General features: G+C 32.4%; 1 protein-coding gene across 1 annotated transcript in view; it reads right to left on the bottom strand.

Annotated features, from left to right (window-relative positions):
* The window catches only part of LOC123664753 (insulin gene enhancer protein ISL-1), a 70417-nt gene that overhangs the window by 20631 nt on the left and 27134 nt on the right, over positions 1-22652 (bottom strand). The window contains exon 2 of the mRNA XM_045599241.1: positions 4567-4756. Within this exon, the coding sequence (XP_045455197.1) occupies positions 4567-4756 (190 nt within the window). The remainder of the gene's footprint in view (positions 1-4566; positions 4757-22652) is intronic.

Raw genomic sequence — 22652 nt, 5'->3', positions numbered from 1 at the left:
TGGGGGGGGGGTCTTTACTTGTATCTACGTAAATAAAAGTGAATCGCTAATGTGTTGCTACTGGCAAAACTTTAGGACGATCGATTCTTTCTTTTTAAGTTTTTTAATACTATTGCTAATTATTCTATGTGTATGTATGTAATTATATCGTAAGTATACTGTATGAATATTATTATTATATAACTAATGGCATACCTAGTATTTAAAGTAGATTTCTATGTGTAATGATAGATGTATTAATTTGCCCACTCATCCCGTCACTTTTCCCTAAACTAGGCATCAATAAAGGTTGCCTGGAAGAGATCGCTATAAGCTTTGCATAAGTGCTGATTAGTTTGTACCTAATGTTTCTAAATTGTATCTTCTTTGTGTGTTACAAAGTTTTCATAAATAAATAAAATTAATAAGAAAGAAAATAAAGTTTTTAATACTTTGCATTAGGTTATTATGAATCAAAAAGTTATAAGAAAGTTGCACAGGATATTAGATTTTTTTCTAAAACGTAAAGATTATACCAACTTTAGGTACCGATTATCGATAAACTTAATGGAAATATTTAATTAAATAATGTTATCTTATTCCAATACACAGGCGTTTAACTAATTTCGAATTATGTCACAACAATCAAAATTAGTATTTACAAATATGAAACAATATAAAAATGTAATGTAAATAAAAATAATATAAATACAAAATTAATATTAAATTATAAAACTACAAACACTAGAACCATTGCAAACGTTGCCGACCCTCCCCGGAAGCTCTGGTCACCTTACTCACACAGAGCTGTGTTGTTCAGCTGCGATCTTCTGTAAAGTTAAGGTGCTTCCCAGTCGGACTGCTGCAAATTTCGAGCAAGACATTACCTACCTCAATATAAAAATGAATTATCCCTATCCTATTCACGTACAATTTTGTTAATAGGAGGTGGTTTTAATTTATAGTAGGTTTAAAACAAATTAATAAATATTACAATCCGGGAAGCGTCGTTACTATAATTACAATCAAGCCAATTTTAATGTTCATATATCATTAATTGATATGTCCTTCCGTTGTTAGTTTCCGGATGAAATTAAAAATGTTAATAGATTTATTGTGAGGATGTTTGTGTGTTACGCTATACGTAAGTAAACATTGTCTATTTGTCTGTACAGTGCAGACGTAAGACGGAAATTTTGTATTGTCTGATTTAGTTTACCTAATTTTTAATTAGCATTTTGCTTCACAATCCATAATTGAGAAGTTATTTGTTTTTGTTTGTTAAACAATAATTTATATTTTTAAGTTATATATAATTTTACATCAAGGAGGTTTCATTTTCTATTTTATAAGTATTTATTTCCATTATTTGTCTAAAAGTATTTTTGTATTATTTAGATGCTTTGATAATTAAGTTTGGTCTAATAAAAGACATGTTATTCGATCAATTAGCGGTATTCAATAACATTCAATTCCCAAACAAGTTAACAATAAGATAATTACGCCTATCGCCTCTAAGTCATGGGAAAAATACGTAAATTAACACGGAGTTATAAAAACAAACAGTGCATTAGGCTGAAAAAAGTAATCGATCTTCCGGTGAACGGAAACGGTCCATAGACATATCGGGTTCCCGCCGCCCGCCGCGCTGTCAAACTGACGTTTGTTTTGGCGCCAAAATACATAATGGTAGGTTTGTTTTTCTCGGCACATCACCGTTCAAAGCGGCAAAGACAATTCGTCTTAAAGCCAAATTATATATCGTCATATGTCAAACGATTCTATCCTTTATTTCCTTTAGAAAAAAAGATGGCGGTAATTGTAATAATAAAGTTGGTTTTGGCTCTGTTTGCCGATGTGTAACTCTATATTTTAGCCACGAGATAGAAGGGTGAAAAGGTAAACAGCCAAGTTATTTTAGTGAATTCATCTTTAGATTTTGTCTATGTTTAAAAAGTGGCGCCGATGGGAATAATGATTGACGTGTTATGGATATTTTTTTTTAAAGTGACTAGGTTTATTTTGTGCACAGACTAAATATGGCGATCTTGAAAGATGTGAAAGTTTATAATTAGACTTATAATGTAAACAGTTGTCTTGTCAGTTATATGGGATCGAGTACTAAATATATACGGTTCTGTTGTTCTAATTTTGAAAAAGGTGATAATACTTTTATTTTATAATTTTTTTTTTATTATGGATTTGTCGCAAAAATAGAAAATTTGGGTTTTTTTTTGAGGAAAATAAATAAAATCTACTTAAATTGCTAACAGACGCTAATATATTAGAATAGATAAGTGTAGAACGTTCTAACAATAAAAAAATTATCGTTGTTTGTACATGAGGTGCTAGCAAAAGGTGATAGTGGATAAGCAAAAATTAGCACGTTACATGTACACAGGATGGCCGTATGATGAAAGATCAAGATGATATACATACAGCATTGAATTCAATATAAAACGAGACAAAAATATACCAAAATTATATATTTTAAAAAAGTTTTCTCTCTTTTTATGGCTCGATTTTTTTTGTGTGTTTAATGATCAAATATTATAAAAGGAAGTGCGTTTTAAGACGCCAAAAATGTTATTAGAAAAAAAAAGACATAACACGATAATAACAAGAAATAAGTATCTAAGCAACAATCATGGAAAGAGATCGGAGTGTTTTATTTATTTATTTATTTTTTTTATGTCACTAGGTCGGCAAACAAGCGTACGGCTCACCTGATGGTAAGCGATTACCGTAGCTTATAGACACCTGCAACACCAGAAGCATCGCAAGCGCGTTGCCGACCCAATCCCCAATCTCCCCAGGAGCTCTGGTCACCTTACTCACCAACAGGAACACAATACTGCTTGAAAACAGTATTATTTTGTTGTGATCTTCTGTAAGGTCGAGGTACTACCCCAGTCGGGCTGCTCCATATTTTGAGCAGGAAATTCCTGCTGTGCCCTACCTCAGTTAAAAACTAACTTATTTTCTTTTTCAAAGACTTTTACCTAACTAATATATACACTTTTACATTCATACACTTTTAACTTTCTTTTACATAATTAAAGTGTATCAAAATGTCAGAATTTATTTATCGCATTCAGCCTCTAACATCCCACCGCTGAGCTTAATCCACGTTGCTGTTCCACTGCGGTTGGCGGATATGTTCCCTACTATGAGTAACGATCGCTATCAGGTATCTATGATAACCGGGACCGACGGCTTAACGGGCTGTTCGAGGCACGGTGGGGAAAACCGCAAGGACAGACATCTAAACCGGAAAGAAATATTTGTACAAATACAAATATCAATCCCGAGCGGGAATCGAACCCGCAAGCCGCCGGTGTATAGGCGACTACACGCACCACTACACACGCAACACAACACACGCGTTGCTCAGGTGACGTCTGTCGCGTAACTGTTAAATTAATTAAAACTACACATTAACGAGAACACGCACACAGTTACACCTACACCTACATACGTAAGAATACAAATTGAGATAATTAATACGGTATTTAGCTGATGAAGTCTTGAACCTTTGAAATCTTCACCGACTTTTCATTAACAAAGAACAATGTTCACATGGCGAAATATATAATAGAATGAATAGATTGTAAATATAAATTATAATGAAAATTTAAAAATATAAATTCTTGACACTTATCAAAAAACCTTTTTATAAAAAAAAACTAGCTGTACCCGCGACTTCGTTCGCGTGGAATTTAAAAAAAAAATATTGTTCAGTTCGCAGAGTTATAAAATAAATAAATCTCTAAAATATAAGTAGCCTTTAAGTTACTTCTTATTACATCAGCTATCTGCCAGTGAAAATCGATCCAGCCGTTTCTGAGATTATTCGTAACAAACAGACAGACCGACAAAAATTATAAAAATGTTATTTTGGTATATGTATTGTGTATACATTCATATGCATTTAGTAAAAAGCGGTTATTTTAAGATTACAAACAGACACTCCAATTTAATTTATTTGTATAGATATAAAATACTAATGATTATTATTCTGATATAAATAGTTTGTATATGTGTGAATACTCCACAGAAATATTAATTAAATACTGGCCATACATATGTCATATTAGTAGCACACGTTTTAAATAGATTTTAGTAATTAGGTATTCTAATTATAAAGCTAAAAAGTTTGTTTACTTATTTAAGCGCGCTAATCTCAGGCGCTGGTTCTCACTGAAAATTTCTTTTTATGTCGGATTGTACGTTTACCCATGAAGGCTATTTTTTTCTCAAATTAACGCACATGTACACGCGGGGTACAGCTAGTTTCAAATAGGTATGGAGTGGATAATTGAAATTTACTTATTTAGAATTCCGGTCATGTCGTAGTTATGTTATATCATTGAATTTTACGATTCTAAACTGCTTGAAGACAATTAAAGAAAATGTAATTTTTTCCTTTTAACTTCTTTGAACTTTTGGGCAGTAAAAAAAAAAAATTTCATACCTATTTGAGAAACAATATTTCCTATTTCTATTTTTTTTATATATTTTTTTAATTTTATTAAGAAAATAATTCAAATCCAGACAGGAGATCAGTTCAGGTCGCAGCTAACTCACCTAGTATAATCCCTCTTGCAATACGTCTTCCCGTCCCTGACGAAGCACGTGCAAGACTCGTCCAGGAACTGCCTGCACTCCTGGCACTTGAGGCAGGCGGCGTGCCACTCCAGGTCCGGAGCGACCCTCAGGATGTACTGGTCGTGGATCTGACCCCCGCAGCCCACGCATAATGATAGGCGGAGTTTTTCTGTGGAAGATATTTATTTGTTAGATTCTTTTGGATAATGGTAATAGCACTGGCTGTTGCCCTGACGGTCGCGCGTCCGATTCCCGCTCACGACAGACATTTGTATCGACCATATAGATGTTAGTCGTGGTCTGGGCGTTGTGTTTGTGTATTGTGTGTGTTTCCGGACCCTCGACACAAGAGAAAATCCTACTGGAGGCCGTTGAGTGGGAAGCGTTTATTAATTCTTATCTTAATTCTTAAGATTTGTTGTTTGGTTGCTAACTTAAAAAACGACCTATATTTACATCGACAAGTAGGTAATATATAGGAAGTCGAAAAATAATTAAGTACGGTAGCGTTAGTAGAGTTAAATTTGTAGGTGCTGTAGGTAGCGCTAGTAGTTTTGGAACTTATAAAAACCGACTGATGGCGGGTTAGCCATCCAACTGCTGGCTCTCAAATGCACTGGCCGAAAACTGGCAGCAACATCTTCGGAATGACAAAGCCTGCCTTGCGGTCACCAACCCGTCAGCCCAGCGTGGTGATTATGGGCAAAATGCATGAGTTCACGCTATTTTTGGTGCGAACTTGGGGAGGCCTATAGCCAGCAGTGGAGTGCGATAGACTGAAGTGAGGAGATAAGTCAAAAAATATTAATCAGATCTCAAATAAATGGGCATAACGTGACCAACTTTCGAATAAATAATAATTCACCAAACTCGTAAGGTACACCCAGAAAAATGAGAAATGAGATAGCACACATAAAAAGGATAGCTGAATTAAGAAGCTCCTCCTTTTTTGAAGTCGGTTAAAAAGTACCGTAGACTAGTAATTAGAAGCATTGTATTTTAAAAGTCTGTTACTGATACAATGTTTGTTAAAATTTCCTTTTCTATTTATTATTGGGATAGGTCATAGTAAAAGTATCCTGATCAACATCTGGAGCAGCCCGACAAGGGAAGTACCTCAACACCTGTACCTCAACACCTTACAGAAGATCAGGGCTAAATAATATTGCTTTCAAGTTGTGTTGTATTCTTGTTGTAAGTAAGATGACCAGAGCTCCTGTGGAGGGTTCAGGATTTGGCAACATGAAAGAGTAACATGGTATAGATATATGTAGTCAATTTTTTATACATGTGTCAACATGTGCATGAGATAAAAAATAAATATATAAAAACAAAAGATATAAACAACGTAGAGGTTATAACGATGTCTAAAAGAAATGTAAATAGTTATGATTGTTCATAATAATATTCATATTTATACGAATCATAAGATAATATAGGCGACATAGAACATCGAAATTATGAATAAGTTATCTGTGCTCGAATCGATATCGGGTGGGCGTGGCTTGATAGGCCACACCCATTCGACAATCGTTCTTTCTCGCTCGCACGTTTAAAAATTTAAACGCCGTGCTTGCACCCGCCTTTATGTTCCCCGTGGGTAATTAGTTGATCCCAATATAGCATGTATAGCATTTAGATAAAAAGCATGCTAAATAGCTCATTGGCGCAGTTTGTAGTGACAAAGTTTTATGTTTCGGGGGTTGTGGGTTCGATTCACGCCTGAATCTGGGTGTAACATATATATTTACTTATATATGTAATATTTGTATGTATATTTATAAAAAAAAGTGTACTCCACCAGTCGCCTGTTAAGTAGGTATAACACAAGCATAAGTTGCTTACTTTAGGAGCAGACGACCGTGTGTGTATGTTATAGATATAGGTAAGTACCTACCTACTTATATTAATGTTTTACTAGCATTCCACAACCGTGTAACACACGTTTATGGTCGTTCCGTTTCATCACGTTAAAATATAGCCTATGATTGGTACCTATGTAGGTAGTTATGTAAACTTATAATTATCATAAAGAGAAAAAACTCGAAAAAAATAAAGTAAAAAAAGTATCGATTTTAAAAATTATTTCTAAGGAATGACTTTACATCAGCAAGGTATATCTACAACACCTTTATTTATTACTATTAAGCAAAAGATTGGTTGGATGTTTGTTAATCGAATTATGAAAGACCTGCTGAACTGATGTAATTTGGCATAGACATTCTTTATGTACCTACTACTAAACTACGTACTTCTATGCGCTGTCCTCTACCCACAGGTTGTCTGGAAGAAATCGCTCTTTTAGCGATAAGACCGCCTTTGTACATCTTCCTCTAATTTATACTACTTTTGTTTGTATCTTATAATGGTATGCAATAAATATTATTATTATTATTATTAATATTAAAACTTACTAATTTAATAATTAATTTAATAATTAATTAAATTAATTTAATAAAAATACACTGATTTGTCAATCTAAGCATATTTATTCGTATCATTACAATTATAACTGCATAAGTTGCACGTTAAAGTAGCAATGGGTTTGTTAAATGAATTTTCTTGAACAATCAAAATAAAATTTCCTTGTAATTCACATAAAAATGAAACTCATTATCATCTTTTAAAAAGTATTTCGAAATGGGCATTCCTTAATAATCATAAAAAAATTCTGAGAAATCACAATTAAAAAAATTAATGATTTATTTAACTTAAAACAATGATTGTTTAATTACTTGCATTTTATTGTACTTTGATGGATTATTTTTAAAAAGCTTAAAAGCTGTTTTACGATTCGAAAACGCTTCCGCGAAATTAATTGAGGAAATTAATTAAAAGTGCGGTTAAACGTCGAGTAGTGTAGCGAACACGGTTTTTTTTATATATTTGAAATTAACATTCATAGGCTCTAAATGCTCATGCCTTTTACAGAACTTAACTTAAGGATCGACAGTCCTGTGACTTTATAGTAAAGCTAAGATTTGGTCTGACGCTGACAGTATTTTTCTGTTGCAGTATCTTATTTTTTTTGTGAACACGACTTTTGAGAAAAATTTATGATATTAGTTTTGAAGCTTTCACGGTCACAAATACGATGACAAATAAATAAAACACGATATATGTTTATTTATTGTACGATCATTTGAGATGAAAATGTAAGATGATAGACTAAAATTGGTCACAATTAATAATTGTATTTGCTCTCTAACGAAAAAAAAAAAACAGCTTAAATTTACTTCGACAAGTAATACAATGACTATCTAAGTCGGATTTTTTAAAATAAATACACTTTATTAAGAATAAATCAAAAACTCCTCGACGAATCAAATTTAAATCGAACAACACGGCAAGAGCCAGCTTGCGATTAAAATAACCAAAAGCGGTAGCTACACCCAGCAAAAAGTTATAGGGTTAACATATAAAATTCCAGTGTCCAATTTGAAAACTTCCTCTTGTTTTGAAGTCGGATATTTTTTTTTATCCCTTAGTTATTTCTCCCTATCTCAGATATAAAACTAAAATTAATTATATTTCATTAATGAATTAAAATTATAAGACATTTCACGACAAAATTTTCTGAATCGTTCTTATTGCACAACTACGATTCAGAACAAAAATGATTGAAAGATTGACGTCGATTTGATTTTATTTGATATTTTTTAAAACCTGTAGGTAACATAATATTTAGAAATATAACGTAACATATAGTAACGTTCAAGTTATGTTCGCGCGAATTACACCGAGCAACAACGAATGCTTGCTCATCGTAAAATTTAACCGTTACTTAAAAAATATTAAAGTTATAAGTTAATTTTTAAACGCAATTAGCAATTTATAATTAGACGGAAAGTGTATGTAGTTATTTTTTTTTTTTACAAACGAGTCCAAACATTTACATACACATATAAATAAACAAGCTTAAAGGTATAACTGCTTAACGGGTTTCAAAGTTTTTGTTTTATTGTTTTTATTCTTTCCATTTATTATTACTAAATACGTAAGACCTTAACAAAGTAATTGTTTATATATATATATATATTTATAGTTAAGGTACATATAGGTAAAGGACACACTGTTCTATTGGAGCAAAAAAAAAACAAAAAAAAATACATAAAAAAAACGTCCATTAAATTTCATAACCCATTTTGCAGTCGGTAGAATCTTAACCTGTCAAACCGATTTCACAGCTTAGTATACAGGGTGTGGCGTAAATAGTGGTCCACCGTTAAGGATTCGATAAACCAGGTAATTTACTATAACATATTACAATTTTATCCATTTTTACCCAAAGGTTCCGGAAATATTTTTATTTTTTATTTTTTTACGATATTTGTACCCCTTGTTACAAATTTGGTTGTAGTTTTAACAAATACCATTATTTTTTCATTTTGATTACTGGTAATTACTGCTGAACACTAGAGCTATCGTTAAATAACATGTTTTTAATGTAAATTTAAGGCTTTTGAAGAAAAAAATTGGTTTTACTCTACTTTAAACCCAAATTTTTAACATATCATGCTAATTCAAGAGCGATTTTTGTAAAAAAAATGTACTAAGCTGTCAGTGCCCATTCATTTAAAAATATGCCTACTAAATACCAATTTCAAAATGGTATCACAATAGCAGATCCTTTTGTTTAACAGAAAGATATCCAATTTTAATTGAAGAAAGGAAGATTTTCATTAAAATACATTTTAAAATTTAGTTGCGTTAATACTTATGATTTTTGTAAAAAAAAGAAACTACACTGTCAGTGCCTATTCATTTTAAAATATTCCTACTAAACACAGATTTTAAAACGATTTGCCATCCCATTAATAAAAAAAATTATGGCAATTTTAATTGAAAAAGACTTAAAATAAAAATAAAAAATTAGTACTGTTACAGAGTCATCTTGGCCTAACTTGTAAATTAGAACAAGGCATTAATAATTGTGTTTGCTCGCAAACGAAAAAAAAACCGACTTCAATTACATCAACAGTAATACAACGTAGATCGACAAAAAAATAGTCAAGCAACTACGCGTTATCAAAGATTACTCAAAAAGTAGTTATCAGATCTCGATAAAATTTATATGTGACCAAATGATAAACATCAGCTTTCGATTAAATTAAAAATTATCAAAATCGGTACACCCAGTAAAAAGTTATTGCGGATTTTCGAGGGTTTCCCTCGATTTGTCTAGGATCCCATCATCAGATCCTGGTTTCCTTATCATGGTACCAAACTAGGGATATCCCCTTTCCAACAAAAAAAGAATTATCAAAATCGGTATATCCAGTAGAAAGTTATGTGGTATAATACAACGTAGGTCGACGAAAAAGCCGTCAAGTAAAAACGCATTATTAGATATAACTCGAAAAGTAGTTGTTAGATCTCAAATAAATTTAAATGGGACCAATTGGCACACAAAACCTTTCGATTAAAACAAAATTTGTCGAAATCGGTCTACCCGGTCAAAAGTTCTGATGTAACATACATAAAAAAAAAAAAAAAAAAAAAAAAAAAAAAAAAAAAAAAAAAAATACAGTCGAATTGAGAACCTCCTCCTTTTTTGGAAGTCGGTTAAAAAATAATTGTGTTTGCTCGCAAACGAAAAAAAACCGACTTCAATTACATCGACGAGTAATACAACGTAGATCGACGAAAAAATAGTCAAGTAACTATGCGTTATCAAAGATTACTCAAAAAGTAGTTATCAGATCTCAATAAAATTTATGTCTGACCACATGATAAACATTAGCTTTCGATTAAATTAAAAATTATCAAAATCGGTACACCCAGTAAAAAGTTATTGCGGATTTTCGAGAGTTTCCCTCGATTTCTCTGGGATCCCATCATCAGATCCTGGTTTCCTTATCAAGGTACTAAACTAGAGATATCCCCTTTCCAACAAAAAAAGAATAATCAAAATGGGTACAGTCAGTAGAAAGTTATGCGGTATAATACAACGTAGGTCGACGAAAAAAGCGTCAAGTAAAAACGCATTATTAGATATAGCTCGAAAAGTAGTTGTTAGATATCAAATAAATTTAAATGGGCGCAATTGGCACACACCACCTTTCGATTTAAAAAAAATTCTCGAAATCGGTCCACACAGTCAAAAGTTCTGATGTAACATACATTAAAAAAAAATACAGTCGAATTGAGAACCTCCTCCTTTTTTGGAAGTCGGTTAAAAACAAGACATACTGTCATCGTTTATTATTATTCTTTGACATGATTACAAACACTGTATATTCGACGTTGCAGAGCATGTATAGCTGCGAATTGGGGCCATTTCGAGCATTTGGTGTAATTTTTACAGTGTTTGTAATCATGTCAAAGAATAATAATAAACGATGACAGTATGACTTGTTTTTTTTTAAATACCTTGTTCTAATTTACAAGTTAGGCCAAGATCACTCTGTAACAGTACTAATTTTTTATTTTTATTCTAAGTCTTTTTCAATTAAAATTGCCATAATTTTTTTTATTAATGGGATGGCAAATCGTTTTAAAATCTGTGTTTAGTAGGAATATTTTAAAATGAATAGGCACTGACAGTGTAGTTTCTTTTTTTTACAAAAATCATAAGTATTAACGCAACTAAATTTTAAAATGTATTTTAATGAAAATCTTCCTTTCTTCAATTAAAATTGGATATCTTTCTGTTAAACAAAAGGATCTGCTATTGTGATACCATTTTGAAATTGGTATTTAGTAGGCATATTTTTAAATGAATGGGCACTGACAGCTTAGTACATTTTTTTTACAAAAATCGCTCTTGAATTAGCATGATATGTTAAAAATTTGGGTTTAAAGTAGAGTAAAACCAATTTTTTTCTTCAAAAGCCTTAAATTTACATTAAAAACATGTTATTTAACGATAGCTCTAGTGTTCAGCAGTAATTACCAGTAATCAAAATGAAAAAATAATGGTATTTGTTAAAACTACAACCAAATTTGTAACAAGGGGTACAAATATCGTAAAAAAATAAAAAATAAAAATATTTCCGGAACCTTTGGGTAAAAATGGATAAAATTGTAATATGTTATAGTAAATTACCTGGTTTATCGAATCCTTAACGGTGGACCACTATTTACGCCACACCCTGTATATAGAAATAATTTGATAACCTCAATAAATGTTATAATTGTGTTGGCTGGCAAACGAAAAAAAAAACCGACTTCAATTACATCACCAAGTAATACAACGTAGGTAGACGAAAAAATAGTTAAGTAAATACGCATTATCAAAGATTACAATCCAAAAGTTGTCATCGGATCTCGATGAAATTTAAACGTGACCACATGATAAACATCGGCTTTCGATTTAATTAAAAAGCACCAAAATCGGTACACCCTGTAAAAAGATGCGGATTTTCGAGGGTTTCCCTCGATTTCTCTGAGATCTCATCATCAAATCCTGGTTTCCTTAACATGGTACCACACTTAAGATATCTCTTTTCCAACAAAAAAAGAAATATCAAAATCGGTTCATAAACGACGAAGTTATATCCGAACATACATTAATATATATATATATGCAGTCGAATTGAGTAACCTCCTCCTTTTTTGAAGTCGGTTAGAAATATGAACTATGAATGACACAAAGGTTTTTTATTTATGTCGGAAGTTTGTTTGTTTGTTAAGACTATAACGCGACTAGATATTACAAACATTTATGATCCTGTGATCTATATAATCTGTCATATTTGGCTTTATGAAGTAAAAATGTAATTTATAGAATTAAAAAAAACAACAGACAAGCTCTTAAATACATATATAAATATACCTAAGCTTAACCTAAGTCAGAATTTATAGAACCTATACTCCACATCTATGTACATACAGATATATAACAAGAAACCGCCCACAGAAATTAAAACATTGATAAAACTAATCCCCCATACAAAATAGTAATAAAAATATAAATAAATACAATTAAATAAACATCCAATTACTTACAAAATCGTTCGCTTTGTGGACGCCGACAGATATTTTAACGAGCTAATGAACGAAACGATTTTAATGAGACTTGTTCATTTTTAATGATATGGCCTTTTATTGTTTTATAGCGTAAGCTTATACTGCAATGTTTATCTTCTGTAAATAGGAAATATTAAAAAAATAATAATAAAATATAAGTACAATAAAATAAAAAAAGTAAAAATAGTTACAAGTATTTGAAATTGATTAAAAAAAAAAAAACTTTGGAACGATTAAAGATCTAAACAAGATATATTAATATATACATCTAGAGATAGTTCAGAATGTAAAATTGATATCAATTTTCATTGGACACGCCTTTTTAAAAGGATCGACTTACTGATTTTATTTTTTTTATTTTTTTAGATTTCTCATACTGACAATTTAAGGAAATGTGTAAAAATTTGGAAAATATAAGAAAATTTATCTACAATAATTTTTTTATACATCCATGTCGGTAAACAAGCGTACGGCTCGCCTGATGTTAAGCGATTACCGTAGCTTATAGACGTCTTCAACACCAGAAGTACCGCAAGCGCGTTGCCGACCCTATTTACCCTGGGGAGATCCGTGATTGATGTCTCACAGTCCGGGTGAGCTGGATGGTATATCGGACTAGCACCAACTATACCCCTGGGGTGTTCTTTCGTTAAGACTGAGTGGAATCACGAAGACGCTATTGCACTTTCGCAAGCATTACCGACCTTACCCTGACCTTCCCCAGGAGCTTTGCCCACCTAACTCACCACAGGAACACAACACTGCTTGAAAGCTTTTGCTGTAATCTTCTGTAAGGTCGAGATACGTCCCCTGTCGGGGTGCTCCAGATTTTGAGCAAGATATTTCCTGCAGGATATTCCTGTGCCCTACCACAATTAAATCTTACAAGTGCGGGTTTCATCTGAGTCATATCTTATTCCGTAAGAATGTGGGGTTAAAGAAACTATTCTCAAAAAGAATACAATATTCACCTATATGAGAACATTAAATGAATTTTACAACTAAAATCGTATAGCGATATGCGGCGAAACAAAGCAACAATCGTAAGATATATACAGAATATAATATTGTTTAAAGAGGGTATCTGTGAAACTTTGTACAGTTGTTGACAACTAGTTTTATAGAAAAGCATAGAATGATTAGAATTGGAAGTGGTATGAGTTAGTCGAAATTGCATACAACTGTTTTTTTTTTTTTAATTTATTTTATGAATGTCGGAATAAAAAGTAGCCTAAGTTTTGATAACAATAATTTCAGTAGTTTTTACGTGAAAGAGTAACTAATATTTTGGAACCTCAAAAACTTTCTGATTTACATTACATATAAGTAGAATTAGGTATATAAGAAGGGTCACGCCATAAATCCCGGTTGTCTCCTCAAGATCTACTTGAATCAATAAGACAAAAATATTTCCTATTTTATTTTTATTTTTATGTCACTAGTTCGGCAAACAAGCGTACGGCTCACCTGATGGTAAGCGATTACCGTAGCTTATAGACGCCTGCAACACCAGAAGCATCGCAAGCACGTAGCCGACCCAATCCCCAAATCCCCCCAGGAGCTCTGGTCACCTGAGTCACCAACAGGAACACAATACTGCTTGAAAACAGTATTATTTAGCTGTGATCTTCTGTAAGGTCGAGGTCCTACCCCAGTACTTCAGTTAAAATAATTTTAATATACTTAAAATGACGCCGCGTTGGCGCAACGGTTACAGCCATGGATTGTAGCCTGTTGCGCTGGCGGTTGCGGGTTCGATCCCCGCACATGGCAAATATTTGTATTGGCCATACAGGTGTTTGCCGTGGTCTGGGTGTTTGTGCAGTCCTTGTGGGTCTCCCCACCGTTTCTCGGAGAGCACGTTAAGCCGTCGGTCCCGGTTGTTATCATGTACACCTGATAGCGATCGATACTCATAGTAGGGAATATATCCGCCAACCCGCATTGGAGCAGCGTAGTGGATTAAGCTCTGATCGTTCTCCTACATGGGGAAAGAGGCCTATGCCCAGTAGTGGGATATTACAGACTGAAGCGTAACTTAAAATGCATAATAGTATTTTGTTTTCTATTGAATGACAGTCGAACACGTCTCACGCACAAAATACACACACACACACACGTAGAGAGGTTTTAAAAACGTGTGCGTTAGAATTTATTGTGTCAATAATGAGTTGCGCGGACGATCTATGGATCGGGGTTTAGGGTTGAGACAGAAGTTTGTTTATTTTTTTCTTTCATTTTATGGCGACACAAATTAATTGCAAGTTATATTTGGTGTGATTGTAATGTTTTTTTCTTTAGTTACAAAAGTTTTGAAAATGGAATAGTTTTTGGAAATATTTTGAAATAATCTGCGTTTTGAGAGTTCTAGGCATCGTTTTTGGAGTATAGTACATTTTTTAAATACAGTTTTTTGAAATAAGTACATCTGAAAAAATTAAATAAATAAGTTAAGTTTTTAACATTCTAAATGAGAAGCTATATGGGTGGTTTTATTCTGTAGTTATCTAAAAGTTATCTGAAATAACATAAATGCTATTTCTATCTCAAAATTATAAGAAGACTTAAAGTTACACGAGTACGTACTAGGTGTAAACAATATATGCATTGCGTTGAAAACGTTTTATTTTATATCTACTTAATAGTAATTATTTTTATCTTAAGAGTGAAATCATAATTGATTTTTAATTTAAAATATTTATTTACTTTATTTAATAATTTTGTTAAATTTTAGTCTAATCTATAAAACAATAGACAAGTACAACTTCTATTTCCTGACACTTTATCTAGATTAATTTAAAAAACAGAAAAATAACATGTAGATTTTATCATAAATTATGTTGAAAATAGTTTCATATATTTGATAAAAACTATAAACAATATTACGCTTGAAGTAATTTTCCTAACTTAACTAAGAAACGAACCAAAAATATTTAATAAATTAATAAATAATATTATTACTAATAGTTACAGTATTTTTACAACATAACTACATAGACCAAAACAATTCACTGTAATAAAATTAAAATTAAAAAAAAAATGAACAAATGTAGGTAGGTAAGTAGGTGGTATTGTGCCAATAAAACTTCGATATCGTAGTCCAAAAGATACATTTTTTTAATCAAATTTTCGTTAATAAATAGAAAACAATTAAAAATAAATAAATGAAAAAAGCTCCGATGTATCAGCCCTACAGCCAATAATCCGAGGCGGCACAACAAAGGCGCCGCCTTATCTTCACGATCGCCTCGGGGTAGCGATCGAGCTCCACTACCGATACCCATATCGAAGTGGAGTAGATTTGTCTGTCTGTACGAGTTCTTAGCGATAATAATTATTGAGAAACCGACCTTCAGAAGACGTGCAGTTGTCACAGCAACTGGCTTTTATGCTATCGATCGCGGATTCGATACCTACTGATGAGAAATTTGTTTAAGCTATACGTGTTTATCGTAAACCTATTCTACTGGTGGCTGTTTACTGTGATTAGTTTTTAACTGACTTCAAAAAGGAGGAGTTTCTCAACACGGTTGGTATTTTTTTAGTAAGTACTATTAGCCGAATAGGTCGAACCATTCTCGAGTTATGCGCTTAGCAACGTTACTAGTTGACCGGACAGACGTTGACCTTACACATTGTCTAATGCGTGAGGTTAAAATAATCTTTATGCTTTTTGTAATTTTACAATATTCTGCACAAGTATCTTAAACCCTCATTTCGTAAGAACCTTCTAGAATTTAAGCGAAAATAAAATCGCTTAGAATTGATCCAGCCATTCTCTAGCTTAGCAATTCATTTTTATTTATATAGACTAGCTTTCCACCCGCGACTTTGCACGTTTAGACTATACGAATTTGATATAAATAAAAGGTTATTTATTTTTTATTTTATACTTTATTGTACACCACAAATATATTACAAATAAAACATAAAGATGGTTACAGACAGTGAAGTATAATGGGCGGACTTATGGCTAATTAGCAATTCTTCCAGACAACCCAAACATAAAAAGGAAACTTATTATCTAAATTCGGTAGGTGCTGTAGATGTATAATAAACTAACATACAAATGTCTACATTCTAATACTTACAGAAAATACATAAATAAATAAAAAGAAGAATAAAAATATATTTTATATTCACTACAGCCTATACAGTCCACTGCTGGACATAGGCCTCCACAAGTTTACGCCAAAAATAACGTGAACTCATGTGTTTTGCCCATAGTCACCACGCTGGGCAGGCGGGTTGGTGACCGCAGGGCTGGCTTTGTCGCACCGAAGACGCTGCTGGCCGTCTTCGGCCTGTGTATTTCAACGCCGGCAGTTGGATGGTTATCCCGCCATCAGTCGGCTTCTTAAGTTCCAAGTTGGTTGTGGAACCTTGTTATCCCTTAGTCGCCTCTTACGACACCCACGGGAAGAGAGGGGGTGGCTAAATTCTTTGGTGCCGTAGCCACACAGCATATTTTATATTATATGTTATAAATTAATTGCTGTACGTGCACTGCAGGGTAAAGACCTTCTGTTTGGATTGACACCATAATCGGCTATCCTCATACTCTAATGAGGTAATCCGCACATCGGATGAGAGTTTATTAGTGTGTGGATCGACACCTCCACCTTACTGATATTACCGTTTAAACATTTAAATTAACATTTAGATTAGGTACAAGTAATCTTAATTAGATAACGAAACTAAACGAATGGTCGCTGGTTATATGAAGGTGTTATCTGTAGGTAACGCCGATGGTAATTGTCAAGGTACCTATAAATCTATATAAATACAAATGAATGTTGCTAAGCGCATAACTCGGGAATGGCTCGACCAACTCGGCTAATATATTTTTTTCTATCTTCCTTAAGGCCCACGGAAGGTTTTAATAATAAAAAAATAATAATATTATTAACTTTTGATTTTGACAGAACAAAGTCTGTTCGGACAGCTAGTGAGAAAATAATTGTCAACAGCTTTAAAGAGTTGGTAGCTGCGGAGTTTCTTGCGGATTCATCTCTGCAGAATCTACATTTTGAATGTGTGGCAACTTCAAATTAATAATTCTTCAAATTAATTAAAAAATAATATGTATACAATACTTTGTAAAATTAAAATTCTTTTGAAACGTATATGAATTAATTTAAATTATTAGTTTGGTTTCATTTGAATGAATCGACAAGAATTCCTGAAAAATTTAACTGTGAAAATAATTTGTCAAACGAATTTAAAACAAATGATTGTAGAACAAGTTATTTTTAAAAGTCAGTTAAAATATTAATCTACAATTCTACTGACAGATAAATCAAGGTCATGCCGCTATCTCGGAGATAAGCATCTGTATTGTTGAGTACCTACTTATATCTCATAGACTTTTGATACATATTTTTTTTAGTGTTAGTTAAGGAAAATTTAAGATTTGTATAGATTAGTTAAAAGTATTTTGTTTAATTAATATGTTCTATTTTTTTTAAAAAGTTGTTTTACCACATATATCTTTACTCATGTGTAATATACTGTATACCTATATCCCACTGCTGGGATAAGGCATACTTTTTGAAATGGGAAGAATAAATTTTATAATTCCTAATAATTTTTTTTAAAGACTTACTGCGCAGTTTCATGCCCATTGTATTCAGCAGAAACTAAATTCAAAATCGGTGGTACCAGTACTTAACTATAATAATTAGTTATGAAAAAAAATCATAGAGGTACCTAATTAAATTTTTTTAAATTACTATTCACGAGTGCTTTTGAAAACTACTCGAATAAGCAATTATTGATTTTGATTTTGCGTCCTTACATAATCTCAATATGTTTTCGAGATTTAGGTACGTAAGTTCCACGTTCGAATTTAATTCTAATAAAAAAAAAAATGTAATACCATTATCTCAGTGCAAATATAGGTAAAGGTATTCACTTTATAATTCGTCAACATTTTCTCTGTTAGTTACAAAACCTTTTTAACCGACTTCCAAAAAAGGGGGAGGTTCTCAATTCGACTGTATTTTTTTATTTTTTATTTTTATTTTTATGTATGTTACCTCAGAACTTTTGACCGGGTGGACCGATTTCGACAATTTTTTTTTTGTAATCGAAAGGTGGTGTGTGTCAATTGGTCCCATTTAAATTTATTTGAGATCTAACAACTACTTTTCGAGTTATATCTAATAATGCGTTTTTACTTGACGCTTTTTTCGTCGACCTACGTTGTATTATACCGCATAACTTTCTACTGGATGTACCGATTTTGACAATTCTTTTTTTGTTGGAAAGGGGATATCCTTAGTTTAGTACCATGATAAGGAAATCAGGATCTGATGATAGGATCCTAGAGAAATCGAGGGAAACTCTTGAAAATCCGCAATAACTTTTTACTGGGTGTACCGATTTTGACTATTTTTTCGTCGATCTACGTTGTATTACTCTTCGATGAAATTGAAGTCGGTTTTTTTTCGTTTGTGAGCAAACACAATTATTTAGTACAACTCCTTGAAATAAAAAAAAAATGTTTTAAATTAAAATATTCGTAAATTTTACTAGATCGTAAATTAGTTTGTGACGATATCATATTCAATTCTCTTAAACGAAAAGTTAGGAAAATTTAATTAATTATATATATTTTATTATTGAACATTAACACTTTTAAGTTTGACAGTTCGCTAGACTATACTTACAACGTACGTCTGGTCCTCTACGACTATAAAGTAATAAACGTATTTAAAAATTAAAGTTTTTACTTACTAACCTAACTTATGAAATTATATTTAAAAATCAAAATCAATAATTACTTTATTCTTGTAGGTTTTTAAAGCGCTTTTGAGACGACATTCAACAAAATAAAATTATATAAGTTTTAATTAATTAATTACAGTTAAAATTAGTATCGGAATGTAGATAGTAAACGATTAGTTATTCCAATTTTAGTACAAAATTAACGTCTCAATGCTCTTCAAGCCACGCATAAAACAGCGCTGCTGGCTTAATGACTGCGCAAACAAGTGCAGTCGACGCTCTGATGCGCTCAAGGTCGAATATCCCGTGAAAGATTCGAACAAACACAATAATATTGGAGGTGTAAGTTACTGTGCGGTGTGGGATAATAACCCGTATGGTAGATCTTGTTGGTTTAAAACTGTTTATAAAGGACGTGCGGTCGAATTAGCGCCTACTACCGCGGCATCGGTAAAGGGACACGGTATGTGACGACCATATTTTTATGAGCCTCTAGGATGTTTCTAATCTTTATTGTGATCTTTACTTAACCAGTTGACCTACGCGGATCTGTTTATATTTATGACTTTTGTTGCGATTCTGTTAGTCATAGTGGGATGTTTCATAGCCACCTTTACAATTAAACAGGCTTTCTCATGTTAAAAGATTATTTGGAATCGAACCCTTAAATAGATGAATAAGTGATAACAAAGTTCCACTATCACCTTGGAACTATTGAAGCCGAACGATGGCAGGATAGCCATCCAACTGCTGGCTTTCAAATACATAGACCGAGAATGGGCAGCAGCATCTTCGGTGCTATAAAGCTAGCCCTGCGGTGACAAACCCGCCTGCCTGCCTATGGAAAAACCCCTATGAAGTACGCTGCAAAAATTTCGGCAAGTTCCCGGCAGCCCCATTATTCCCGGCTACGGCAGCAAATGCGGTAACGGTGGGATGAAAGATGCTAGGAATTATCGTGATATCTGGCGTCAACTTGGGGAGGTCTATGTCCAGCAGTGGACTGCGAAAGACTGAACTGAGACAGAATCTCTATCCAAATCAGTATCACCTTTTTATTAAAATGCGTTAAAAAGAGACGTGTCCCAAGCTCGTTTGGTCAACGTCGTCTCCACAGAGTCTTAATAGATGGAACAAACACGAGAGATAGGGTTTGGTCGAAAAATGCCTTATTGTGTGTGATCCTGCTGATATTTGTCCACTATTAACACGTTACGAATTAAGTAGTCGTGTTTTTACTGTCTGTCTTTCTGTCTGTCTAGATGTTTAGGTAAATTTACGCTTAGTTTTGGGCTTTATACACATATACATATACACTAGGATTTGATTGTATGATTAAGACTGTTGGCAAAAATAAGGTTAAGGTTTCAAAAGATTTTTTTAAGTGGCAACCTTTATTGACAAATAAAAAGAATAAAAAGAATAATATTAAAAAGGGTATTACAACATATTTACTATTAGTTGCCTATTATAACAATGTGATAATTTTTGACAAAAATGTCTCTAATTCTAATTTTAAGCAAACATACATACAAAATATTGTTGTTTTTTTTTGTATTCTTACGTACAATTTCGTATCGTGTACCTATTTACCTGTATTAAGTGCTATTATTTAAACTAAATCAAGCTTTAAGTTAAATAGTTAAAATTAAAATAACGAAACTATTTTATACCTTAATTATTTGAGCGTTACGTCAATAACAATAATTGTGTTTGCTCGCAAACGAAAAAAAACCGACTTCAATTACATCGAAGATACAACACAACGTAGATCGACGAAAAAATAGTCAAGTAACTACGTGTTTCAAAGATTACTCAAAAAGATCAGATCTCGATAAAATTTATATGTGACCACATGATAAACGTCAGTTTTCGATTAAATTAAAAATTATCAAAATCGGTACACCCAGTAAAAAGTTATTGCGGATTTTCGAGAGTTTCCCTCGATTTCTCTGGGATACCATCATCAGATCTTGGTTTCCTTATCACGTTAGGGATATCCCCTTTCCAACAAAAACAGAATTATCAAAATCGATACATCCAGTAGAAAGTTATGCGGTATAATACAACGTAGGTCGACGAAAAAAGCGTCAAGTAAAAACGCATTATTAGATATAACTCGAAAAGTAGTCGTTAAATCTCAAATAAATTTAAATGGGACCAATTGACACACACCATCTTTCGATTAAAAAAAATTTGTCGAAATCGGTCCACCCGGTCAAAAGTTCTGATGTAACATACATAAAAAAAATACAGTCGAATTGAGAACCTCCTCCTTTTTTGGAAGTCGGTTAATAAAAAGATTTTTTTCTTCTACATATAATAAATATTAATTACCTACGTATCAAGAGATGTAAAAAAATATGATCTCACAGTCCGTTGACATTCCATACAAATACATCAAAACCATATACGTAAGTATAAATCTTATCCTCCAATACCAAATATACATATATAAAAGTTTGTCTGTAGGGCCGCCAAAGGGCGCCGGCATGCCATGTTTACGTACTGCGGGTAAAAAAAGAAAAACAAGAATTTTTTTCTCTCTTTTATTTAGTGAGTGGCTGAGGCATGTCGTCGCGGAAGTGTATATTTTAATTGCAAAAAGGTTGTACTTGACTTTGTTTTTTTTTTCTTAACCGAGTTATTTATGGTATGAAGAGATTTTATCGATAAGGCATTACTTTCTCTTGAGTCTTTCGGTTTTATCTACCTAGCTTCTGATTCAATTGGAATGTCGATATAAAATATATATTTTATTATGTTTTTTTTTCTTTCAATAGAATTATTTATGAGATGTATCGATTGTATCGACAACACAGTACTATCATCACCTGCGTTTCGCGATTTTTTCTGCGTACTTTTTATGTTAGCATCGATATTAGTATTATTGATAGTATTAGCATACTAGATCTGTTACACTGGACCTAAAGCTACCACGTACCAAACCAGTTAAGTATTTTTTGCGAGAAAAGTATCTAATATCGACAAAATCTTCGTATTTATAATTCTAGTAGGATTAATAAATAATAATAGTAATAAGCAATAAATTATAATTAAGTAAGATATTATATTACAACTAAATAATAAGATTTTATTTGTGTGAACACAGATAATACACATAATTAACAGCAAAAAAGTAAATCCTAATCGTTATACTTATTATTAAAATACTGTACATATTATTAACGATGAATAAAAACTAAATAACTATTAGCTTAAATTCATAATAAATCTGTCATCTCTAATCTTCGATCGGGTGACACTTGGGACGCCATATTTTTTTTTCAAAATTTCAAGATGGCGTTCGATATGTGAATTTAGATGTCAAATTGAGGCAGAAAAGAGATTTTATCTCGATCTAG

The sequence above is a fragment of the Melitaea cinxia genome, chromosome 22 (assembly GCF_905220565.1).
Source record: "Melitaea cinxia chromosome 22, ilMelCinx1.1, whole genome shotgun sequence".
NCBI lineage: Eukaryota > Metazoa > Arthropoda > Insecta > Lepidoptera > Nymphalidae > Melitaea > Melitaea cinxia.
Note: the sequence above shows the minus strand (reverse complement) of the source record. Positions and strands in the feature narration are given on the sequence as shown.